This window comes from Phoxinus phoxinus (genome assembly GCF_949152265.1).
Source record: "Phoxinus phoxinus genome assembly, chromosome: 2".
NCBI lineage: Eukaryota > Metazoa > Chordata > Actinopteri > Cypriniformes > Leuciscidae > Phoxinus > Phoxinus phoxinus.
The window spans coordinates 52,118,299-52,137,995 of record NC_136877.1 but is presented as its reverse complement, the minus strand read 5'-3'; the positions used below and the strand labels follow the sequence as shown (position 1 = coordinate 52,137,995).

At 41.7% G+C, this 19,697-nt stretch overlaps 1 protein-coding gene across 2 annotated transcripts in view; it reads right to left on the bottom strand.

The window, feature by feature from the left end:
* LOC306993208 (putative C-type lectin domain family 20 member A) overlaps positions 1-19,697 on the bottom strand; it is a 64,629-nt gene that overhangs the window by 22,642 nt on the left and 22,290 nt on the right. Inside the window, exons 5-7 of one of the 2 annotated variants that reach the window (XM_079602830.1) lie at positions 15,347-15,478; positions 2,202-2,290; positions 840-1,196 (exon numbers count right to left, since the gene is read on the bottom strand). In XM_079602830.1, the coding sequence (XP_079458956.1) occupies positions 1,086-1,196; positions 2,202-2,290; positions 15,347-15,478 (332 nt within the window). In that variant the 3' untranslated portion in view covers positions 840-1,085. Of the gene's footprint in view, positions 1-839; positions 1,197-2,201; positions 2,291-15,346; positions 15,479-19,697 lie in introns of those variants that run through there. The other variant, XM_079602831.1, reaches the window with a different exon arrangement.

Below are 19,697 nucleotides of genomic sequence, written 5' to 3'. Positions count from 1 at the left end.
GGCACTGCATGGCCTGGCCCCTCAGTATCTGTCTGCACTGTTAACCCTATACACACCTGAGCGTCACTTACGCCCACAAGCTGGTCTATTGGCAGTCCCACAGACTCAGTTGCGCACTGTAGGGGACAGGGCTTTCTCATCCTATGCTCCTAGGCTTTGGAATGCACTCCCTCCAAATATCAGAGATGCACAGACTCTAAGTAATTTTAAAACTAATTTAAAAACGCATTTTTTAAATTGATTTTTTTTTCTTTTTTCTTTTTTTTCTTGTGTGTGTTGTATTTTAATTTGTCTGTTCTGTTATGTAAAGCGCCTTGAGAAGCTGCTTTAAAGGCGCTATATAAAAATAAAGTTATTATTATATTATATGTCTTATACACAGTATATTATATTGCTTTTGCGTTCGTTCACAAAACCTTTGAGTTCTATTTGGTTTCTAAATATATATTTTTCTCATTCTTAGATAATTAATAAACTAATGAGTAGGCTGTTGAGTAATTGTGGTAACAGTCACTGTGTCAGAACCATCGAGCCGCTTATGTTTGTGAATCAACATTGCAGCGTAATCTCTCTTGTTATGCAAATGTGCATTCACGTGTGTATGTGAATGTAACGGAGGCCAGCTAGTAGCCACTGTACGAGTAAACCTCACTCCTCTGATCTCAATAGGCGCTCAGTCTTTAGCCTCTTTGTCAGAGCGCCTGACTCTCACACCGGAGACCCGGTTCGAGGCCGGCACAGAGCGGGGCGGTACAGTTTATACAGTGCATTTGTGTGACGTCAACTAGTGTTTAAGTCAGTAGTGCTTTTTATTGTGAGAAGATCTGATGCAGTTTTTTATAATCGCCCCAAAGGCCTTTATTTATTCTTCATGGTGATTTTACAGTGTGTACATGTGTTATCTCATATTCAGGTGTACATATGTGTCTACTAAATGAATAAATGCAAAACAAATAGATCTAAATATATTTTTGACTAATTACTTGTAAGTTGTAATTAATCTAGTTTAATTCAGATATCTGTAACTAAGAAATAAATGAAGCATTGATTTGAGATTGAAGTTTCACTCCATGAAGAACATGACTTCAGCAAACTGGAGTACTGGCATTGCTGGTCTTTTTCTTCTGGAAGATTTTTCCGTTGGGTTGTTTCCTCCACGTAAGTGTGACGTCCTGACCGCTCAGCATCTGCTGTAACTAATCCACAAAACAGGCTTTCATTAAACAAGTGTGATGCATTTCTCCTCAAAATTATCATCTTATATTTTACAAATCTTGCCGAAAGTGCAGAAACTGGCGAAGCTCAAAACACACACATAATATTTGGTCATTATGCGAAGGACTGACTAACTCATTGAACAAATGCTTCCAAATCTAAACACATTCGTCGCCAAAAACAAATGTCACAAAAGGTCTTAATAAAGACTTGTTGCACATGTGTGATGATCCTCATTAGACTCTCATCACTGTAATACATGAATGGAAATCATCAGCCAGCACAGAATTGAAATGCATTACATGTCGGTCAAAACTACAGAAATGTTTTTTTTATTTTCAATTAAATGAATGTACTATATTTTAGTTCAATAATGTTTTTTATTTAATATTTTGTATTTTATGGAAGGCTACTAAATTATATGTACACTTTTTGAGCACAGACCTTACAATTCAATTTCCAACTTAAACTGTGGTAAATCTTGAATGCTTTAAAGCACAGACTTCAGTTTGATCTCTTTTAAGAAAATGTAAAAGTTTTTAAGAAAGTTACAGAATTTTACGTTTATTGTCATGAGAAATTAGCAAAAAATACTATTGAAATTGTTTATGTACATGTTTTACTCTAAAACTGTGAAAAAAATCATGTTTAGCAATAAATCTAAACTCAAAAAGCTTTCAGTGAGATGTTGTTTGGCTGCAGTACCAAACGCTTCCACTAGAGGAAAATCGTGTCCCATTCATTTCCAATGCGCTCATATTTGACCGCGAGAAGCACAAGTGTGACTTTTTATCAGGACCATTTAACCTGCTCGAATCATGTTCATGATTTTTTTTTTTCACACAGCAAGTGCCAAACCCTTTACCAAGTTTCGTACCATTCCGATAAAGAAAAGAAAACAAAAACAAATGTAACATATTTCTGTCAAAAATGACCCAAGAGCAGCAGAGGGTGAATGTTAGTCTGTTGAGTATTATAAAACCCACCTTGTCTGAGACGAGTGCACTCAATGTAGCGTCGTCCGCGTCCTCACTGGCTTTGACCTGCACTCGGATCACCTGCTGCTTACTCTTCACTGCAGGACAACACACGTCATATCTTACTTTATGTTTTACTATATCTTACTTTATGAATATGTAGATTAGGGATTCCCAAACTTCTTGTTAGCCGAACCCCTCTGACCAAAAACAAGGGTGCTCCGATCAGGATATTTGGAGTCGATATACGATCACTGATATATTCTCTAAACCAGTGGTCCTCAAAGTGTGGTACGCAGGCTCCCTCTAGTGGTACGCAGAGGAATCACTGAATTTCACGCGTACGATCAAACCGGTGTGATCAGTCTTGTATAAAGTATTATTATTTTGCAAAACTATGTGGCATTAAATTGACTCCATAGTCTTGGCTGGTCCCTGGAGCGTACGATTACACTGGTGTGAGAACGGTCAGTGCATCACATGATCAACTGCTAAATTAAAATGTTGTTGACTGGCGCTGAGCCAGAGACGGACCATGAGACGGACGCGCGCCGCTCAGCGCTGTCATATATCACAATTATTCAGTGTTTTCAACCACATAATGTTTATTTTATAAACATAAGTACACAAGTACTATCGTTGTTTCACTTGCTCCAGTACCGTAAAGTGCGGGTAAACCACTTTGTTTGGACCACCGATCCAAATGCGCTGGACCATATGAGATTCTACACAGTTCAGCGCATTTGGATCGGCGGTTCGTAGATCGACTGATAGAGTCTGTTTTTCAAAGATGGATTCTGCTTGTATACGTGAAGTTGACTGTATGTATAAAATATCTTCTTATTAAACTGTCTGGACACTGTCAAAGTTCTCAATGCTTCGGTTTGCATGTAGGGACCCTCATTATGCTGCCGTGTTAGTGTGGGGCAATTTTGAGCCTTGTTAGTGGTATTAACAAGCGATTTTTATTTGTCATTACTCAATGCCCTATATACTAGCGTTATACTAGCGTTATAGGCTAAACTGTTTTTAGAGATACAACTATTTACATTCGATAATCATGAAAACAAATCTCAGATAACGGTTGACTAGGTAACCATGTGTAATTAGACCAAAGGCTCATTTTGCACCGGAGTTCTCCTTTAACATCGTTCCCCAGTTCGAACAGACAATCATTTCGACCTGCGCTATCATCTTCCACCGGTGGGTAAATGACTTTAAGTTTAAACCCATGGGCACGAGAGATGCTACTGTAGATAAGCGCCAAAAGTCCTCATTAATCGGAACGTGCACACTGTTGACGTCGACAGCAGCGCGGATTGATAGAAATGGAAAGAAAATAGTGCCGATTAAAACTGAGGTATGAATTTTGTCGGGCGTGTTTTTTGTGATGTTAATTAATCAAGCTTTGAAACGCAAATAATTTTTTCACGTAAAAACGCACAGTTTTGTGGCCCCGGAAACTAACCAGGACTACTTCCTTGAAAAACTTCCAGCGGCCAGAACTCTAACCAGGGAGGTGAACACAGAGTGGGTCAGTGTGTATGCACTATAGTGCTGGTGAGGATTGCATACAACTTCATGTCTTTAAATGGGCGAACTAACCCTTTAAAACTCATGCCAGTACTCTTATATACGGAAGCGTATTGCATTCACTTGAGGAAAAAAAATCTACTCTGTTTTTCTGAATTAACGAGTTAATTATCTCAGAATTACGAGATAATATTTCATGGGAAAAAAGTTTTTGCTCTGTTTTTCTGAATTAATGACTTAATTATTTAATCATTTTTTTCTGAATTAATACATTTTATTTCAAGAAAAAATTCACAATAATTTTGAGATAATTAAGTCATTAATTCAGAAAAACAGAGCAAAAACTTTTTTCCCATGAAATATTATCTCGTAATTCTGAGGTAATTAACTCGTTAATTCAGAAAAACAGAGTAGATTTTTTTTTTCCTCAAGTGAATGCAATACGCTTCCGTACTTGTACCACTCCTTCATCATTTAGTTAATTTGTGTATTAGACAATCAGTATTTCCTGCCATGTGGAAAACGGCCCAGATCACCCCAATGTTTAAATCTGATGATCCAACTAATATTTCCAATTACCGTCCAATTGCAATTCTACCAACCATTTCCAAGTTGCTTGAAAAAGTATTATATAATCAACTAATTAACCACCTTGAAAATAATAACCTGCTCAGTGATTGCCAGCATGGCTTTCGACCCATGCGGTCAACTATGTCGGCTTTGCTGCTTCTCACTGAGCAAATATGTACGTCTTTAAACAAGGGTCAGATTACTGGAGTTATATACATATATTTTCAGAAAGCTTTCGATACAGTCTATCATCAAATTCTGTTAAACAAACTTCTTTCTTTTCATTTGTCATCTTCCGCAATAGATATGTTTACATCATGTTTAAGTGACAGATCTCAGACTGTAAGAATCGGCACAGTAACATCACAGCCACGAGTGTGTTCTATGGGAGTTCCACAGGGCAGTATTTTAGGTCCTTTACTTTTCCTTATGTATATTAATGATCTTCCTTGTGTTTTGAATTTTTCAAATTCTTTGCTATATGCTGATGACACTGTTATTTTTCTTTCTGGTTCTAATATCGACTCAATCAATTACAAACTTAACAGGGATCTGCAGCATTCACAGAACTGGTTGCACAATAATCATTTAACACTTAATGTCAAGAAAACACAATGCATGTATTTTTATTTATCTAGGAGACAACTATCCATATCCAATCCTATCACTTTTCCTATCACTCCCAACGCTTTTAATTGTATCAGCATATAAGTATTTGGGAGTCTATCTTGACTCACATCTTACTTATCAAGAACATGTACAAACCCTAACCAGAAAGTTAAATCAAAAGTTATATGTTTATAGCAAAATTAGACCATATTTGTTGCTTTCTCTTTCAAAAACCTATCTTCATGCCATCATTCTGTCCACTTTGTGGTATTGTTTACCCGTTTGGTCACTAACAACAAATGAGATTATTGAACCAGTAATAAGACTTTATAATAGAGCTCATAAGATCCATGTCAGGCTTCCAGGCTGGACTCACCACTGTACTGCACTATCTTTGTGTAATGCCTTGACATTTCAGAACTATAAAATAAGCCATGGGATAAACCTGTTTCATCAAATCTCAAATGGACACGCTGTAACTGCTTTAACCGAATTGGTTCCGAAACTTAGCTCAAGGTCTGAGCGCACTACAAGATTTTTACAAATGGACTTTTGCCTTTACCGGCTTTTAGAAACTGTTATGGACAGAGATCTTTTTTTGATGTGCTCACTAAAACTTGGAATGAGATCCCACAGCACATCAGGACTATCACATCAAGAAGACTATTTAAAATAACATTTGCTCGCCATTTAATGGACAGGTATATCTGTGAGCATTGAGATGGCTCTATAGCCCCTCTTGTTGCCCAATATCTTGGTTATGTGTGTCTGTTGTTGTCTTTAGCTGTCTAGTGTGTGAGCTTTGTTGTGTATGTGGTTTTTATGTTCTGCAGAGCAGGAACCTGCTGAAAATCAGTTTTATACTGAGCCAGGCCCGATTGTCCTTAATCTTTTCCTGTTTAAAAAAATTATAATTACAATAAATAAATAAATAAGTACTAAAAAAACAATACATTTAGAATTTTTAAAATACACACTGATGTCTATGGAAGCGTCAATAATAATAATTTCCATTATAGACAAGTAACTTTCTCCCAGTTCATCGGCGGTCACTTACTTTCATGTAAGTTATTTCGGGAGAAGTGGATGAATTCACGTGTTGTCCAATAGATCCAATAGATCTGATTCTCTGAACAGTGGCACAAACTAACGGTGGCGCATAGAGCTCAACTAACGTGATCGTTTAAACAACAAAACACTTCCACTTGCACATATTTGACTATCAGAATATCAGATATGTCATGCCATACACTGTAAAAAAATGAGCAGTAAAATAACAGTAATTTACTGGCAGCTGGGGTGCCAGCAAAGTACTGTTAATTTACAGCCCTTTACAGTTATTATACAGCTCTCCTTTTTTACAGTATGTTACTGTAAAAATACAATGGAAGGTAACTCGTAACATTTGGGAAACCGATTGCTTCAAACAGTTCAAGTTTAAAAACGAGTATTTATACTGATAGTATTGTGAACTTAGAGTCCACTGAAAATGAATATCTCTTAATATAATACTGCAAACATCTAATGTGTAATCGTGAATGAATTACAAACATGACATTAACTAGAATCTTTGCAATTCGCATTTAGCGAACAGTAGCACACATGTATGTGCTAAAGTATTTAGCAACGAGATTGTCACTGCATCAGCAACTACAGTTACTGCTTTTAAATAAAGCAACGGGCAGCATAACATCAGTGTTACTCTGCTCATCTTTGACTGAAGCACAGGCTCTACTCTCCAGCACAATGGTGACCCACAAAACTAATGAATTCAACTAAAAGATCTCTCCTGTATTATCTTGTGCAAAACACATAAAACACTTCAGTTGAATATTTACTCTCTTTATCAGTTATTGACTTCGCATAACTTTTTTCTATGAACTTTTACTAATATTTCAGTGAAATTAACTTATTTTGTTTAGTAAATCTGACTGTTAAATTTTACAGAATATTGCTGTTTTTCCTTGATTTTACGGTAATATACTGGCAGCTGGGGTGCCAGTAAAATGCTGTTTTTCTACAATTTACAGTTGATTACCGTTAAATTACACTTCACTCTGTTTTTTTTTAATTGACACATTTAACCCTGTAAACCCCACTGCAAAATCTTCAGTTTTAAATGAACACTTGTATGTCCACACTACAGGGTGTTGGAGTAACACTGAAGCAGTGTTGAAGTTAATTATATAATTCAGTGATTAATTAACTGATGATTGAGCATTAGTGATGAACACCTGACAAGGACAGAGGAACAACAAGAAGATACAACACAAGAACTACAACTTACTTCAGCCACAGAAGACATGAAATCTCTGAAGATCTCAGCAGAGAAGGATTAAACAACTCTAAAAAAAATAGCATTAGGCTACCAGCTACACTTATTATTAACCAGATTGACTTAATTAATTTTTTCATACGTCTACTGAAATTCCTATTGAGAATTAACAGAGGTTTAGATGTTGTTTTGTTTCATTTGACATTACCATTATGGGGATCAGTGTATGCTTTAGTTGGGCTCCTGACCCTTGACTTTAACATTAGTTTTTATTTGGCTGCTTTAACTGTGTATGTATAAGACACATTTGTTATGGCAGAAACAAAGCAAACAAAAACGAGATCAAATGTTGCTGGTTATGTTTTTAATATTATGTCATCACATAATGTTTGTCTCACTGATCTCAATTAGTTTCTAATCACTTATCAAAAATGTCTTTATCAATACAACTTAATTTAGTATTACTACACTGTGAAACTACAGCAAAAGACCAAGCACTGCTACGCAATCGGTTGTGAAGGATTTTTAAACTCATCATTCATTAAAAAATGTTGAACTATGGTTTCAGTTAGACACACACAGACATCAAGAATCAGCCAATGAATCTCAACAATGGTGACAATCAACAAAAAAGAAAAACCTAAAATCTGAACATTATACGCTTCTAAAAGTCAACACAAAATCAACAGCAAAAATAAAAGCAAAAAGTTCAAATTTAAGAAAATAACCAGACAATTCAGATGGATAATTTATTCATGCTGCAATGCATGCTGGGAGTCATGGCTGATTTTTTTTTGTACTATGCTGGTACCCAACATGCATTGCAGCATAAAACGTATGATTGTCACCATTGTTGAGATTCATACTCTGATTCTTGATGTCTGTGTGTGTCTGGCTGATCTGGAAATTCAAAATATTCTTGGAATAAAGTCTTTTAAAATCAGTCATATTTTCTAAATGCAAATATCTGAAAAATGTAATTCTGTAAATTTACAGTATCACCAAAATCAAAAATATAAACCATTAAAAATAACATTAGACAACAAATGAGATCACTGAATTAGGCCACTATGTGATGTTTGAGACCGTTAACTAACAGCCATAATCATCTGATCCTGTATTCTTTCAGCTTTTTTGCCATAGCAAATGTATTTTAAAGACACAGCTACCACAGCCAAAGAAAAACTAATGTTCAAAGGTCAAGAGTCCAACTAAAGCAAACACTAATCACCATCATGGTAACATCAAATGAAAATAAAATGACATCTAAACCTCTGCCACCTTTCAATAAGTTCTTCTGTAAACATACATAAAGTCTGGTTAATAATAAGTGAATCTGGTAATGCTTTTTGTGGAGTTGTTTAATCCTCCTCTGCTAAGATCGTTTGCTAAGATTTCATTAATTTTATCTTGATTTCATATTTTTTCTGTTCCTCTTGTTCCTCTTCCCTTCAATGATTCTGATTGTTAACAGCAGGTGTTCCTCAGTATCTCAATTAACTTCGAAAATTAACTGAATTAACTATGAAATTATTCACTCAGTCAAGTGGACTGTATTAGTGAACTAGGCAATAGTGAATGAGGGTATAGGGTGGTGATTTGGAACACAGCCTCTGAGTGTCGACTTTGAGCGCTGTTAATTCACAGTATATTCCTGTAGGCTAGTTTCTCGAAAACGACAAATATCTCCCAGAATGCATTTTTTACGGTATATTACTGTTTTAATGAAAAACAGTATGTTACTGTAAAATAGTACAGTAATAGTACGTTTTTTTACAGAATTTTTTTACAGTGTAGCTAACAAATTTGTGAATATTTTGAATAAAAAAGGAAATAAAAGCAGATCACCACATCAGTCATTCAGCGCTATTGTGGCTGCGGTGTCATGTGACCAGCAATGTACGCGTCTCCGTTCCCTGTACTCAGGGAACGAGGGTTACATACGTAACCGAGACGTTCCCTTTCGTCCTGGGAACTCCGACGTGTCGTCGGGGGAGTTCCCTGACGAATTGGGATCCCTAATAAAACGCCACGTTGCTGGCCCCTTCCAGCGCCCAGCTAAGCTACCCTGCAGCAGTTTCCTGAATAAGTTGCGGGAGCTAGCGAGGGAATCACACTGCTGTTCCGCAAGACCCGCTCAGTGGATATTGGATAACAGTGGGAAAGCGTGCCCTAACCCATAAAAAGGGGAAGGGAACGCTGCGGAAGCCCCAGCCTGCCTGAGTAAGGCCTGGAATACACATATGTACTAGCCCAGTGGGATATGGCAGTGGCTACTGTCGACAAAGGCTCAAAGGGGGGACTTTGAAGAGCTCTAAGTACCAGAGCTAGGTCCCAAGAGGGTACAGAGTGCAAAACACGAGGTGGATTTAACCTCCTAGCACCCTTAAGGAATCTGATGATCAGGTCATGCTTCCCCAAAGACTTACCTTCTACTGCGTCGTGATGTGCGGCTATTGCAGCGACATACACTTTGAGGGTGGAGGGAGACAGCCTTCGCTCTAACCCATCTTGCAGGAAGGAAAGCACGACTCTGATCGAGCATGTTCGGGGGTCCTCCTGACGGGAGGAACACCAAGCGACGAACAGGTTCCACTTCAACGCATAGAGGCACCTCATAGAGGGGGCTCTAGCGGAAGTGATGGTGTCATATGGCAGTCCCTGAGGTGGTCCCATCCGAGGAAGTGGGATCGAACTCAACAGGGACGAAAGAATGAGTCTGTCAAGGGGAAGACACAGCTGAACTGCATGTGGCATCATGGGTCACAGTAGAGACCACTAGAGAACACCCAGTCTACTAGCAACTCCTACTAGAGGTAGCAGACTTGGCGGTCCGCCACATCTGGCACCGGAGGGGTGATGGAGGAACTAACGAGGCTCACCGACGTTGGGCGCCAACGGAGCAAAAAACGCACGTACCCGGCCGAAGCGCGGGGGTGGCGTAGCAAGCCGACACAACCTATTCCCTCGCACCACTGGCCGTAGCAAGCACTCGGGAGGAAACAGGTTCCACACGCAGGCTATAAAACCTAGCGAATGTGTTCGGTGTCGCCCAGCCCGCAGCTCTACAGATGTCTGTCAGCGAGGCGCCTTGAGCCAAAGAGGCAACACCTCTAGTGGAGTGAGCAGGCAACCTGGGAGGACAAGGCTCACCCAGAGACTCATACGCTCGGGTGATAGCATCCACTAACCATTGAGCCAACCTCTGCTTGGAGACAGCTTTCCCCTTCTGCTGGCCTCCATAACAGACAAAGAGCTGATCTGAGGTCCTGAAGCTTTGCGTGCTGTCAATATAAATCCGCAGGGCGAGGACGGGACAGAGAAAAGCTAGGGCTGGGTCTGTCTCCTCCTGGGGCAGCGCTTGCAGGTTCACTACCTGATCCACGAAGGGAGTGGTAGGAACCTTGGGCACATATCCAAGCCGGGGTCTCAATACAACGTGAGAAAGGCCCGGCCCGAACCCTAGGCATGATTCGTCGACCGAAAATGCTTGCAGATCCCCGACCCTCTTGAAAGTGGCCAATGCTAACAGGAGTGCTGTCTCAATGGACAGCATATTGAGCTCTAGAGGGGGCTCCCCATAGAGGGGGCTCTAGCGGAAGTGATGGTGTCTACCACTGCCTGTGGTAGACCACCTAGAACCTCCACGTCCCGTCCAGGGACCAGACATGGAGTTTCCAGAGGTCTGGACGCGGGTGCCATAGAGTGAGACGAGGAACGAGGCCCTGACTCCTCGTGTCCTGGTCTCTGCGCCTCCAGGCCCAGCTGCAGACTGGAGCGACGCAGCCGAGGCTGCACCACTGTTATCCGTGAGCTGGGGAGAGGGGAGCGGGATTGTCGCCGTTCGGGGCGGCGCACACTGCCATTCTGACCCTCTCGGACGGATGAGACTGGTCTTATTTTACTGCCAGTCTCGACCGTGAGGGGAAACGAGGAGCGAGGCCCGGGGGCCTCGAGTCCTGGTTTCCGCCTCGTCGCCCAGCGAGAGACGAGAGTGACAAGGCCGTAGCCCTCACTGTCATCTAAGCGCTGGGGCCCGTGAGTGACTCAGAGGAAGTGGACTGCTCAAACTTTGGGTACCGCTGACTGGATGACCAGCGGCGGATCAGAAATGAAATTCTCCACCCGGCCCTGCCCCGGGGGAAGGAGTGGTGATGACACGCACTCCCAAAGAGCAGATATCACCTACTCTGGGTCGCTCCTCTCAGGTTCGTTTCCCCTCCTTTTGCTGAGGGGAAACGAACCCCGAGCGGGCTGGATTTAACGCGCTTCTGGACCACCAGTGTGGACATCGTCTGCCCGAGGGCCAGCACTGTGACTAATCACGGTCAGTCACAAGTGCAGCTCCACCTCGAGTCAGAACTACCCAAGTGCACTGAATGTGCAGGGGTAGTGAGAAAGGAAAAACTTCTGCAGACTTAGGCATGTTTGGCTTGCCATATTGGCACCAAAATGCTTCCGTACTGCCAAAAATTTTCACACCCATCCAGGCACTTTAGAATAGCCCAGGAAAGTATGGGCTATCACAACTGAATCTTCAGCAAGAGAACACACTATTATAGTAAGAACTCAGCATCATTTACAGAGTATAACAGCCCTCTCTCCGATGTAGCGGCCGACATCTGTCCTCCCCTGGAGCCCCGAATAAAATACTTGGTCCCCCATGAGAAGGACCAGAATCCCACCCGAAGCCTCGACGGCACAGGCACGCTGAGCGGCTCAAGCCTTTACGAGAAAGGGGAGACGAACAACGTGCCGACGTGGTCTTGCACTCCTGAGAGAACATGAACCACCCACGAACGCAGTCTCACCACACTGATTAGGCATGTGAAACAGTGATCGTGGCCGTCAACCAGGCATGCAAGACAGTGAACGTGGCCATCGCCTCGATGACACACGGCACGCTGGGCGCTAGAGGAGTGGGAAGCTCGTGAGGGTCTTTCACCTGGCGAGACGTTCCGCACTGTAACCCCCAGATCACCAATGCTCAGTAGCCAAAGTAGTCCTCCCCTTTTTTAGAAAAGGAACTAGATTGGGAAATAAGAAAAGGGACTCAACCTCGTAGAGCATCTAGAGCGCCGAATGACGCGCGCTAGGTTGCCGTGACAACCCGCGCTGTCAACCGGCACTCGACGGCACGCTGAGCAGCTCGAGCCTTTAAAAAGGGGAGATGAACAACGTGGCGACGTGGTCATGCACTCCTGAGAGAACATGAACCACCCACGAACGTAGTCTCACACACTGATTAGGCATGTGAAACAACGAACGTGGCCGTCAAATGAGGACAGGAAACGATTGCATCCAGAAACACACGAGTGAAACGTCTTCCTGAAAAGGACGCAATCTTCACTCGTGTTGCTCTTTCAGGCAAAAAATACTCTCTCTATTGTGCTGAAGCACACAGGGACTCAACGCGGCAACACGGCAGGGAAACTGCAAGCCCGCTGTGCGCACTCAACCGTTTACCAGCTGTGAGAACAGCTTTTGAAATAACAGCGTGTAGACGCAGCCGGCAGACAGGAGATTGCGCAGTCGCTGAAACGCCGTCTCACCAACACAGAGAGATCCCCTCCCGAAACAGCAAATCTTGCATGCCAATGTCCATTGGTTCGTTTTAATTCACTCGTAGGCAATTGGTAGCGTGATCCCTAGCGTGATCCCAATTCGTCAGGGAACTCCCCCGACGACACGTCGGAGTTCCCAGGACGAAAGGGAACTCACGGGGGTCAACCAGAATATGTTAAATGCACGTGTAAAACGGTTAAATAGCCTGTGTTAATTTTTTCACACAAGTACAGTACTTTTTTTAACTTAATATTTTAAGTACAGTACTGTTTTAATTTAACTTTTAAGTGCAATACATTTGAATTTAATCATTATTTAAGTTTTTTATTTACCTGTATGTAAGCAGCACAGTGCAGTTCAAACTGTGCATTTACAATGTTTAAAATAAAACTGCCTAATTTTTGAGCTTTGCATAACTGTTGCTGAATAGTTAGGCCTACTACGCTACTGTATTTTCATATTGGTCATTATGGTGGTACTTGGAGTGCCAAATATTTTCTGAGGTGGTACTTGGTGTAAAAAGTTTGTGAACCACTGCTCTAAATCGATATCTATTTGAAGATATTTTAAATCCTGTAGAATTATTTATAGGGAGGATTCAGTCTGATATTACAGACATCCATTCAGGGCCGGAATCTCCTTTCTGAAGACGGGGGAATTCCTGCTTAAAGGCCATTGCACACTGAGTCCGAAATTCGCATCCAAAATTTTCGCATGTTAAAAAATAAATACGACCTCACGTTATGTCAATCACGCTTGCACACTGCCTCCGAAACTTTCGTCCGTCATAAAAAAAATTGAAACGGGTTCGATTTTCTTTCGTTTTTCGCATCCGTAACAAGCAGTTTGAATGGTGTTCGAATGGTGCTTTGACAATTCAGAGCCACCGAATCACGAATACGAAAAAACGCATACGAAATTTTCGGACTCAGTGTGCAATGGCCTTAAAGGCCATTTATGGCCTATTATGGAATTTTGAAATTTACCTTTCATGTAGTGTGTAACATAGATCTAAATGAACAAAAACATCCTGCAAAGTTTGAAATATGAAAGTGCACCGTATATAAAGTTATTGTCTTTCCAAAGTAAGAGTCGACTCGGAGTCATTTTTATGAATCGTTAGAAGACAGAAGCTTTTTCTCTGATTAGATGGCGTCAACTTGTCAAGTTATTTGAATACGATACGCCCACTTATTGCGCTCCAAGGCCAGCAGGGAAAACATCATGGCGACGAGACGCTGTGTTCTGAAGTGCGACTCAAAAGCCAACTTTTTCCATCTGCCCAAGGAGGAGCATTTGAAGACTGAGTGGCAACAATTCATATATACAACTATACCACAGAAGTATAGTCCGAGCCTTGTGCTTTGTTCGTGCCATTTTGAAGAGGATTGCTTTTTAAATGCACTCAAACTTGGATTCGCGAGCCGGCTGATATTGAAGGTTCAGTTCCAAGTGTATTTGCATCAGCTTCCTCCTCCGTATCACAACCTGTAAGTGTTATTAATAATTGTTGCTTTTATGTTTTATGTAGCATGCTTAATAATTATTTTGTTTGTTGTGTAAGCACCGTTTAGCTTCTAGGTCTTCAATGGCAATTGTATTGAGATATGTGAAGTGTTTGTCGTTGTTTTCAGAGTTGTCTTAAAGAATAGAATAATACCTCGTAGTAACGTAACTGCATTTTTTTTTTTTTGTAAAAACGTTATGTTTATGCATCGGGCTAACGCAAACAAAGACTGATTGTGCTTTTACAATATGAACTCTGGGCTCGCTAACGTAACATTAAATTCTTTATCTTATTTTTATTTTTTTACTACAAACTATAAAGCAGTGGACTATAATCATTATTATAACACGATTTAATTGATAAAAGCATCATTGTACTCCGTGTTAAACAATAAGTATTATCTCTGTAAACACTGCTGGGTCATCTGACCAATCAACGCAGATTAGCGTCGCGCAAAGGAGGGGTTTGGAAAAACGAGTCGTTGAACGATTCATTTGGGAGTCGGTGAGCAAATCAGGTAAAAATAAATGCATATTATACGACAACAAAAGTGTTTTTTGACATTGCATGCACATAAAACTGTTGTTGGGGACTCCCACAACAACATTAGGAACATTTTAAATGTCATAATAGGTGCCCTTTAAGTGACTCTTGTGGGGGGATTTTTTTTTTGTTGACATTTTTCTCAAATATATATTTACATTTTTTTTTTTATATTTAAAATGATGGTAACACTTTACTTGAAGGGGTGTGCATAAGACTGACATGACACCTTCATAATCATGACATAACACATGTCGTAATTATGAAGGAGGTTTTATGCATGTTTATGACAACTGCCATTAAGTGTCATTCGCTCAATTATGACATTTATAAATCAAATATGACATTGTTTGAGATGTCTTTGTTATGACAACTTGACATAAACCAATACATCATAACCTGTTAGTGTCTTTGTCATGACAACTTGACATTTCCAAGACAACATCATGGGTCAGACGTAACAACCCAGTGTTTGGGTAGTTTTTGTGTAACCCAGATCCTGGGTCAGACGTACACACATGAAAGCACAGGTTCAGGGATAGAGAGTGTTACCATGAAAGGCGCGCTGGTCTTCAGGTAGGCTGTTTTCTTCAGCACGTTCAGCTCCTTCTGTCGGATCTCCAGGATCTTCTCCTTGAAGGAGATTTCCCAGGTGTAGAGCTTCAGCACCTTCATCTGCTCCACCTGTGCACAGCATCACTCACACGCTCTTATTGCTTTCAGGGATACATTTTCATTCAAATTCATTTTAGTAATTTTGTGGTGCAGTTTTGTCATTTTTATTAGTCATATTTTTTAATGTTCATGCAGATTTTATAAATATTTTATTTCAGTTTTAGGTTAGTTTCAGTACATCAAGATCAAATAAACGAAAATTAAATTATAAATAATTATGTTAATGTCATTGAGACATTATTATAGCTTTTAGTATTATTTTGAATTAGTTTTAATTTTTCTATTTTACATTATTATTTCAGTTAGTTTTAGTAATTTTGCTGTGCATTTTTTTGTCATTTTTATTATTATATTGTTCTGTTTTTTTAAATGTATATATAGATTTTATTAATTTTATTTCAGTTTTAGTTTTTTTTTTACATTTTGAATTTGTTTTTATTTTTATATTTTACATTTTAATTTCAGATAAAGTTTTAGAAATTTTGTGCATGTTTTTTTGTCTATATAGATTTTATAATTTTTTATTTCAGTTTAAGTTTTTATTCATATTTATTTTAATTTTCATTTCAGTTAAGTTTTAGTCATTTTTGGCTTTTTTGTCTATATGGATTTTATGAATTTTTCATTAGTTAATGAAAAGTTAAAATACCGGTAAATGAAAATGAGAAAAGTTGCAGTAAATTAGTTTTTATTTTTCTATTTTCCATTTTCATTTTAATATAAGTTAAAGTTTTAATAATTTTGTTGTGCATTTTTGTCATTCTTATTCATTTTTATATGTCTATGTAGATTTTATTCATCGTGTCATGTCAGTCGTATGCACACCCCTTCAAGTAAAGTGTTACCATTGTTTGATTATGCAGTGCATTTTTGTTTTTAAAATGTGGCAATTGCACAATAGCTTACACACACAGAACAAGCCTGATTTCAAACTCTGAACTGAAAAAAGTTAAGTCTTGACACTTACTAAGAAAAATATTAAATATTTTAGTTGTTTATCTGCATGTCATGTGACCATTAACCAACATCAGAGAACGTCTCAGGTTACGTATGTAACCCTGGTTCCCTGAGAGGGAACGAGATGCTGCGTTGAGACGCGGTGGGAACGCCTTGCGTGATTGCGTCGTGAAGCACATCTAAAATCAGTCCAATGGAAACGGGAGACGTCATGGGCGGGTGACGTCACCGACCAGGAAGCTATAAAGCACTCCCGCGATCAGAGAACACTAGCTTTGAAAAAGCCTGAAGCAAGATGATCACAGGTATGCAGGGAGTATGGCAAAGCAACGCAGCGTCTCGTTCCCTCTCAGGGAACCAGGGTTACATACGTAACCTGAGACGTTCCCTTTCAAGGGAACTCGAGCTGCGTTGAGACGCGGTGGGAACCCTATACCCACGACGCCATATGACAAATGCCTGTACTGTATGAAGACCATGCGCACACTAGAAACAAGCCCCCTAGACCCTGGAGTGGAGTCTAGGTCCAAGTCATAAAAAATAGACAACTGTATGCGGTAAGGACATCCTGCCGCATTACAGATGTCGTGGAGAGAAACTCCTGAATTTAAAGCCATACTTCTAGTAGAGTGGGCCCGGACAGCCAAAGGTGAAGGCTGTCCAGCCGCTACATAAGCAAGTGAGATAGCCTCAACTACTCGCTTGCTCAATATCTGTCTTTAGCTTTTCCTGATTAAGGTGGAGGACAGAAGGCCTGCAGCACAAATGACCCGCAAATTGAGTAGGGACCTAGGAATACAACCCGGCCTAGGGTGAAGAAAGACTACCACCATACCAGGTGCAAATCCAAGTACGTGCAGGCCTCAGCCTCATGTACCACGGAGAAGATGAAATAAGGATCTCTCCTCAGAGATAACCCAGCAAAGAAACATACATTGCAGAAATCAAGTACTGTACCATAGGGCAGATAGCAAGATTCAGAAGGTGTTCTGCTCACCAGGCAGAGAACAGTTTACATTTCAATTTTCAGTCTTCTCGTGGAGGGAGCTCTAGACTGGAGTATGGTCTCCACGACCTCAGTCGAGAGACCTGAATCTATGAGCTGAGCCCCCTCAGAGGCCGAGCCCACAGTATCCATGACTCCAGATGAGGGTAACTCCCGGAAGCAGAGATATCGGGAAATGCGTACAGGTGTAGCCTCGACCACACCTAATACATCGCATCCAGTCCAAGCGGAGCTGGATGCGTCAGGGATAACCACAAAGGCAAAGTTTTAACCGAAGTTCTCCCAAAGAAGCTCCACCACCTCGGGGTGAAGTCTCCATTCCTCAGCCCCTGCCTCAACAGGATATCTGCTCTGATATACGAGACCATCAGTGTGTTGTCCGGAAGGACAGGCACATGGTGACCTCTCGGTTCTGACAGGAAGTATTGAGATTCTCGAAATACCGCCATCACTTCTAGCCAATTATGTGCCAAAAGGAGATGGTCCTGCCAAAGACCCTTCGCCGAGTGACCACTCATGATCACCCCCCACTTGTGAGGGAAGCATCCGTCGATAGCATAAGCGTCAACAAGAAGCCCCCAACACTGGGCCTGGGCGAGAAACCAAGGTTCTTTCACATGACCGAGGCACGTAGGCATAGCCGCGTGACCTTGATCATGCGAAAACGGATTTCCCCTCGGAGAAAACCCCTTGGTCCTGAGCCACCACTGCAGGGGTCTCATGTACAGAAGGCCAAAAGTAATTACGTTGGACGCAGCTGCCACAAGACCCAACAGTCTGAAACTGTTCCACAGTGAGTGACTGGCCTAGTTTTACCCCATTTACGGCGAATCATTTATAACACCTGGAAAAGTGGTCCTCTGAGCTGGGAGCAGGAACACTCTTCTTGGCGTTGAGTCGCAACCCCAACATCTTAAATGAGACAGAACGACATCTCGATGCCGAACTGCTATCTGCTCAAATTGAGCTAGGATCAACCAATCGTCGATAGTATAATACGGAAATGCGCTGGAGTCTCAGAGGAGCCAGAGCTGCATCCACGCATATTGTAAAGGTGTGGGGTGATAAACCTAGGCCGAACGGAAGAACCCGATATTGGTATGCTTCGCCCCCGAAAGCAAACCTCAGGAACCTCCTGTGATGAGGATGGATAGATAAGCGTCCTTCACGTCTATTGTGACAGACCAGTCCTCGGGCTGAATCTGTGACACAATCATATTAGCGTAAGCATACTATGAACATGAGATTCTGAAACCTGCCGTTTAATTGACGCAGGTCTAGAATAGGACGCAACCCCTCATCCTCATTCGGAACAATGAAGAAGCGGCTGTAAAACCGTGACTGTCTGCTGGGAGGAGGAACCCCTTCTATAGCTCCTTTTTGCAAAAGTGTCAGCACTTCCTGCTCCATAACCAGAGCCTGCTCGAGGTCCACCACTGTGGGGAGGACCCCTAGAAATCTGGGCGGACGAGAACCGAACTGAATTCTGAACCCTTTTCTATAGTGTGCAGGACCCACTGAGAAATATGTGGCAGTAGTTTCCACGCTGCCAGAAATTCTGCTAAGGGCACCAGTCTCTCGAGACTGGCCTCTGGATTTGGTTGAACAGTCACTTCAGTGCCCTGAAGCGGCGAACCGGCAGGGAACAACCGAACTGGCAGCGCTGCGACCCTCCTCAAAGAGTCGCACCCCAGAGGTCGCCGAGGAGAAGCGATTTCTCAAAACCGTCCCTGCCCCGGAGGAACCTTCAGAAGCCTGATAGCCTCAGCGTCAGGACTTCTTGTCTAAGTTTTATTAGAGATAACGACAGTCCTCAGATCTTGCCTACCTCTAACTATCTTAGCTCCAACGACCCTCCTCGGAGGATCGTTGGAAAGAGCAGGCACCTCGGTGCCCTGAAACGGCGAACCGGCAGGGAAACCGAACTGACTGCTCTACGACCCTCCTCGGAGGATCGTTTGGGGACGCTGACACCTCGGTGCCCTGAACGGAGGACCGGCAGGGAACAACCGAACTGGCAGCGCTGCGACCCTCCTCAGAGAGTCGCACCCCAGAGGGCGCCGGGGAGAAACGATTTCTCAAAACCGTTCCTGCCCCGGAGGAACCCTCAGAAGCCTGATAGCCTCAGCGTCAGGACTTCTCTTCTAAGTTTCATTAGAGATAACGACAGTCCTCAGATCTTGCCTACCTCTAACTATCTTAGCTCCAACGACCCTCCTCGGAGGATCGTTGGAAAGAGCAGGCACCTCGGTGCCCTGAAACGGC